Source organism: Humulus lupulus, chromosome 7 (genome assembly GCF_963169125.1).
Source record: "Humulus lupulus chromosome 7, drHumLupu1.1, whole genome shotgun sequence".
NCBI lineage: Eukaryota > Viridiplantae > Streptophyta > Magnoliopsida > Rosales > Cannabaceae > Humulus > Humulus lupulus.
Window position 1 is genome coordinate 4,590,221 of NC_084799.1, and position 6,706 is coordinate 4,596,926.

Below are 6,706 nucleotides of genomic sequence, written 5' to 3' on the forward strand. Positions count from 1 at the left end.
ATTAGCAGCATCATATAACCGGTTGGAGGCTCATCTGTCAAATTAATTGCCTTCACAACCTGAGATGAATCCCAAGGAGAATGCTAGTGCAGTAACTTTGCGAAGTGGGACGCAATATGATCCACCTAGTCCTCCAATGCCCAGTAAATTGTCATCCAAGCCACAAGTTGATTGCTCAGTTAATGAAGATGTTCCTCCAAAGCCAACCACCCCTACACAACTCAGCCCTAAGCCTACTTTTGTCATTCCACCTCCATTCCCAAGCAGGCTGAAGAAGACTAAAAAGGAAGAGGTTGACAAGGAAATTCTTGATACATTCCGAAAGGTAAAAGTGAATATTCCTCTTCTTGACGCTATTAAACAAGTGCCGCGCTATGCCAAGTTTCTGAAAGAGTTGTGCACTAATAAGCGTAAGTTGAGGGGTAATGAAAAAGTTAGTGTGGGGGAGAATGTTTCCGCAGTTCTTCAAAAGAAGCTCCCACCAAAGTGTAAGGATCCTGGTACTTTTACCATCCCTTGCACTATTGGTAATAAAAGAATTGAGCGGTGTATGTTGGATTTGGGAGCCTCTATCAATGTCATGCCATTCTCCATTTATGCTTCATTGAATCTCGGTGCACTTGAAGAAACGGGGGTGATTATTCAACTTGCTGATAGGTTGAATGCTTATCCCAGGGGTGTAATAGAAGATGTTTTAGTTCAAGTAAATGAATTGGTGTTTCCGGCTGATTTTTATGTTCTTGATATGGAAGATGAATCTATTCCATGCTCCACTCCAATTTTTTTGGGGAGACCATTCATGAAGACTGCGAGAACTAAGATTGATGTGCATGACGGTACGTTGACCATGGAATTTGATGGGGAGACAATTCGATTTAATATTTTTGAGGCTATGAGATATCCAAGTGATGTGCACGCTGTTTACTCTCTTGATGTGTTGGATATCCTTTCTCAATGAGTTTTAGATTTGCATAATGAAGATTGTTTGGAGGTTGCGTTGAGAGAGCATCTTGTGTTGACCGATGAAGATTTGTCTCATGAGATCAAGGATGTCATAACCACACTCAATAGTGGTTTTGACAAGACTTTTAAGAAGGTTGCATTTCTTAATTTGCCGATTTCTAATGAGAAATTGCAGCCATCAATTGTTCAAGCTCCTACACTTGAATTGAAGCCACTTCCGGAGCATCTCAAATATGTTTACTTGGGGAGGAACGAGACACTTCCGGTTATAATTGCACGAGATCTTAATAAAGTCCAAGAAGAAAAATTAATGAGAGTACTCCAAGAGTATAAAACAGCCATTGGTTGGTCTATTGCGGATATTATGGGGATTAGCCCTTCCATGTGCATGCACCGAATTTTACTTGAAGAAGGGTCTAAACAAACACGTGAGGCGCAACGGAGATTGAATCCACCTATGATGGAGGTTGTGAAAAAGGAGATACCGAAGCTCCTTAGTGTGGGTATTATTTACCCAATTTCAGACAGTCAATGGGTGAGTCCTGTTCAGGTAGTGCCAAAGAAGTCTGGAATCACAGTGGTAAAGAATGATGAAAACGAGCTGGTACCAAAAAGAATGCAAACCGGGTGGCGAGTTTGTATAGACTACCGAAAGTTGAATGCGGCAACCCGTAAGGATCACTTTCCATTACCGTTCATTGATAAGATGCTTGGGAGGTTAGCGGGTCATCCTTATTATTGTTTTCTTAACGGTTATTCGGGATATAATCAGATTGTTATAGCTCCTGAAGATCAAGAGAAGACAACCTTCACATGCCCTTTTGGTACATTCGCTTTCCGACGAATGCCGTTTGGGTTATGTAATGCTCCGGCCACATTTCAGCGATGTATGATGAGCATTTTTTCAGAATATATTGAAAACATCATTGAGGTTTATATGGATGATTTTAGTGTTTATGGTGACTCATTTGATCGCTGCCTTCATAATCTCACTTTGGTACTTCAGCGGTGTATTGAAACTAACCTTGTGCTTAATTGGGAAAAATGCCATTTTATGGTAAACCAAGGTATAGTTTTGGGTCATGTGATTTCAGTCAAGGGAATAGAGGTCGATAAGGCAAAGATTGATTTAATTCGTTCTCTACCATCTCCGACTAGTGTGAAAGAAGTGCGATCATTCCTTGGGCATGCTGGGTTTTATCGGAGATTTATTAAGGATTTCTCTACAATTTCCACACCACTATGCAACCTTCTCCAAAAAGACGTAAAGTTTGAATTTAATGAGAATTGTTTAGTGGCTTTCAACTTATTAAAAGAGTCTCTGACTACAGCTCCTATAATTCAGCCACCAAATTGGGAGCTACCTTTTGAAACTCAGGAGCCTCTTCAAACTCTTGTTTACCATTGAATGCCTTCTTCCAAGTCCGAAGTTTATGCGTATTAGGCAAGAACTTCCTATGTCCCATATAACATATTTTCCGAGAGTGTTTCAAGTATTCAGAACATGTTTTTTCTTGACAAACGGGGCAAGCTTTATATCCTTTCACACTAAACCCAGATAAATTTCCATAAGCAGGAAAGTCATTAATTGTCCACAATAAGACCGCTCTAAGATTAAATTCTTCCTGCCTATACACATCATAAACCTTAACCCCTTCATCCCACAAAGTTTTCAAGTCATCTATAAGAGGAGCTAGATAGACGTCAATATCATTACCAGGTTGTTTAGGTCCTGATATCAACAAGGTCAAAATCGTAAACTTTCTCTTCATACACAACCATGGGGGTAGATTGTAAATAACAAGCATAACAGGCCAACAACTATACTTACTGCTAAGGGATGCGTGTGGATTAAACCCGTCAGTCGAAAGACCTAGACGAATATTACGAGATTCATTTCCAAAAGAAGGCCACTTCAAATCAACTCTCTTCCAAGCAAGGGTGTCAGCTGGATGTCTTAATTTACCATCCTTTATTCTTTCATTAGCATGCCACGACAAACTTTTAGCATGTTCAGCATTTCTAAACAATCGGATGAAACGAGGAATTGGCGGAAGGTACCACAAAACTTTGGCAGGTACTCCTTCCTTGACATCGTCACCATTTCTTTTCTTTTGCCATCGTGACTCACCACAAGTAGGACACGATTTTGCATCTGCAAAACTATTTCGATATAATATGCAATCATTAGGACATGCATGAATTTTTTCGTACTGCATGCCTAATGAGCATAACGTCTTCTTTGCCTCATAAAATGAAATTGGAATTTCATTATCTTCAGGCAATAACACCTTCAAGAAACCAAATAACTCAGTAATGCTTTTATCACTCCAGCCATGTTTAGATTTTAGATTGTACAACCTAAGAAGCGCAGATAATTTTGTAAATCTTGTACAACCAGGGTAAATTGGTTTCTCGGCATCATTAAGGAGTGTCTCAAACTTATTTGGGTCTACTCCTGATCCATAATGTGCGTCGTCAATCATTTCATCTAATGGATCCCAGTTCTCCTCCACTATATTCCTCCTCACTCCTTTTGGTCTACTTGGCAGAGTTGGAGCAATCGGAGCTATCTCCCCATGGTAATACCAAATTGTGTAACTCTTGTCGATCCCATTGAAATATAAGTGTTCTTTAATCTTTTTAAGATCCATCTTTTTAACATTTCCACACTTAAGACATGGACAATAAGTAAAATTTGGGTCTTTCACATTTTCTGAACAAAACCTTAAGAACAAATCGACCCCGTTCCTATATTCCGCAGATAACCTATTCGCTGACATCCACTGTTTATCCATATATTCTCCTATGTCTATGGAAAAGAAAAGAAACAACACTAAATAAGCACGTGATAAATTTGTATGTCTATATAAAACTAATTTTTTATTATCCAAGATAAAATCGGGCCGCATTTCCCCTATAATAGTGACCTAACCATCTGCATGTGAATATCAAAACAAACAATTCAAATAACATACAATAAGTTTCTTCCTTATAGAATGTCTATATAAAACTAATTGTTTATTATCCTAGATAAAATCGGGCAGCATTTCCCCTATAATAGTGACCTAACCATCTGCATGTGAATAGCAAAACAAACAATTCAAACAACATACAATAAGTTTCTTCCTTATAGCTCCGCAGCACACAGTCAAATTTCTCAGAACCTACTTCACTAATACACACAAGTTCTCAACCTTCCGTTATCACCGCAGTACACAATTTTAATCTCAGAACCTATTTCACTATGGATGAATATTTAAGATATTCAAACTCCTCTAACATTTGTTTAATAATATTAAAAGTAGAAGTAAGAGAATATATATGTACCTCTTGCAATCTTTAATCCAAAAGCTAGCAAAATTACTTCACTTAGTAATCAAATTCGCTATTAAATCCACAAACCAATAAAATTAAATTAATAAATAATAAATAAAACATCACTAAATATCTAGCAATATATATCGTATTATTGTAATTTTAGAAACTTAATTACCTCAAATGTGTGATTGATATAGGAATTTTGATGCAAAATACTCTCTAAAATCTCACCACAAAAATCACAACCTATGAAATTAAATTAATTAATATCTTAAACATTACTAAACAAATATCACTAAATATCTAATAATAGTAAATGATATTGGTAAACAAATAAAAAAAATCTCAATGTGCCGCTAATTATAACCTCAACAAAAAATCAATATAAAATTTCATAACCTAAAAACTTAATAATAAACAAAAACATAAAAATTTTCATATATTTATATTTTATAAATTATTTGATAAATTTATTTTAACATAACTATATATATAACAAAATAGTTACAATTTAAAAAAAAAAATTCAAATATATACAAAAATATATCTAAATTTCGAAATAAAAAATGATAAAAATTTAAAAAAATCATGAACATATATACTCTAATGAAATCTATACAATGTGATAGGTTAAATTAAAAAAAAAACTAAAAAATCATAAATCCCTAAAAACTTCCATGGAAAAACCACAAAATCCTACAATGTATATAAAAAAAATGCATAAAAATGTAAAACTAACACAAAATCATGTATATTACTCATCCTAATGCAAAACCTATGATTTATTTGCAAAATAATTAACTAAAAATCATTAAAATAAAATAAAAAAAGCTTACCTTAGAGCCCTAAAATCGCAGCCCCAATTCGCCTCTCTGGTTTGTGCATGCTCTTGGGTTGGTGTGGGGAGGAAGAGGAAGAAGATGGGTATAATAAAAGGGAGACATCCAACGTCTCCCATTGGGAGACGTGGGACACGTGGCACGTCTCCCAGTGGGAGACATTGGATGTAGTCCCATGCACATCCAAATTCTCCCACTGGGAGACGTGCCACGTGTCCCACGTCTCCCAAGGGGAGACGTTGGATGTACCCTTAAACACCACCCCAGCCTATTTCCAACGTCTTCCACTATTTTTAATGTCTTCCAATTGTAGCCATTAATATGCACTTTCAATGTCTTACACCATTAGACATTTAAAACCCCTGATAAGTTTTAATGTCTTACACCAATGGTGTAAGACATTGTAGGGAGTCATTGTTTATCAAATTTGTTGTAGTGACGAGTTGATAAATTTCGGTTAAGACAGTTAATGCCTGTAACATTCTAATTCCACACATTATCTATAAATTTCATTCTCATTCCTTCTAGAGAATGATTCTTCCTTGAGCTTCCTCGGGCTGTTCCACCTTGAAGTGAGGCTAGATACAATATTTTTAGAGTTTTCTTGTATGAATACTTTAATTGTTTGGATACATTTCATTGTTTTCCCAGAGAGTTTAATTAATGGTTATACAAATAAATAATATAGGGAACTAAAATGTTTAAAACACTAAAAATAATATAGGCTAATAATTTTCTATTTATAATATAGGGTAATAATATCAAACTTTTGTTGTCGAAACAGGTAATAAACAATATACAACTACATAGTATTAATCTAGTACAATTTTTATATATGCTTTGAATTTATTACCACTAATATAATTATAATTAAATTTTTGTTTTCTTTTTTTTTTTTCAGTTCACCTCCGACAAACCATATACTACTCAAGAAATTGACGAAGTTAGAGAAGAATGGGCAATGTCATTTTTACAATTGGTTAGAGCAAAATGAATGATATTATAGCTAGCTAATTACAATACATGTTTAGAAATTTTAAATTTATTTCGTAAAATTTTTTTGCCAATTTTTTAGTATTTTCTTTTCAAAATTCTTTTGATACATATTCGACACTCAAATGGATATATATTTTTAAATAAAAATTAAAAATGTAGCTGTATTTTTTTTTTAAAAAAATTACTTTTAAGGGCATGCAAAGCGAGTCCTAAAAAATTACCCGTGAGTCCTAAAAAATTTGGTTGAGTGCCTTTAATTAAGTTTTTAGGACTCGCATTGGACTCGCACAGATTTTTTAAGGCTCTCACATAGAGGACTTGCGCCCCGCGAGTCCTAAAAAATTTTTTAGGACTCGCAATGCTAGTCCTAAAAAACCTTTTTTGTAGTAGTGTCAATACACATTCTCTAAGCTTCCAAGAACCTTCCCCGCCACTAAGACCTATTTTCCTGCACATATAGACAAAAAGGAATGAGCCTAATGCCCAGCAAGGAAAATCTAACATATAGCCATATACATAAGAATTCATAGTGCAACATAAAAACATATCATAACACATATAACACATACTATAATGGCCATTATTAC

General features: G+C 35.0%; 1 protein-coding gene across 1 annotated transcript; it reads left to right on the forward strand.

The window, feature by feature from the left end:
* Window positions 1–64: 64 nt before the first annotated feature.
* On the forward strand, window positions 65–2,371 carry LOC133789741 (uncharacterized). The gene is made up of 3 exons (XM_062227501.1): window positions 65–410; window positions 753–836; window positions 966–2,371. Exons 1-3 carry the CDS (start codon window positions 65–67, stop codon window positions 2,369–2,371), a joined length of 1,836 nt encoding a protein of 611 aa, XP_062083485.1.
* The last annotated feature ends 4,335 nt before the right edge of the window (window positions 2,372–6,706 follow it).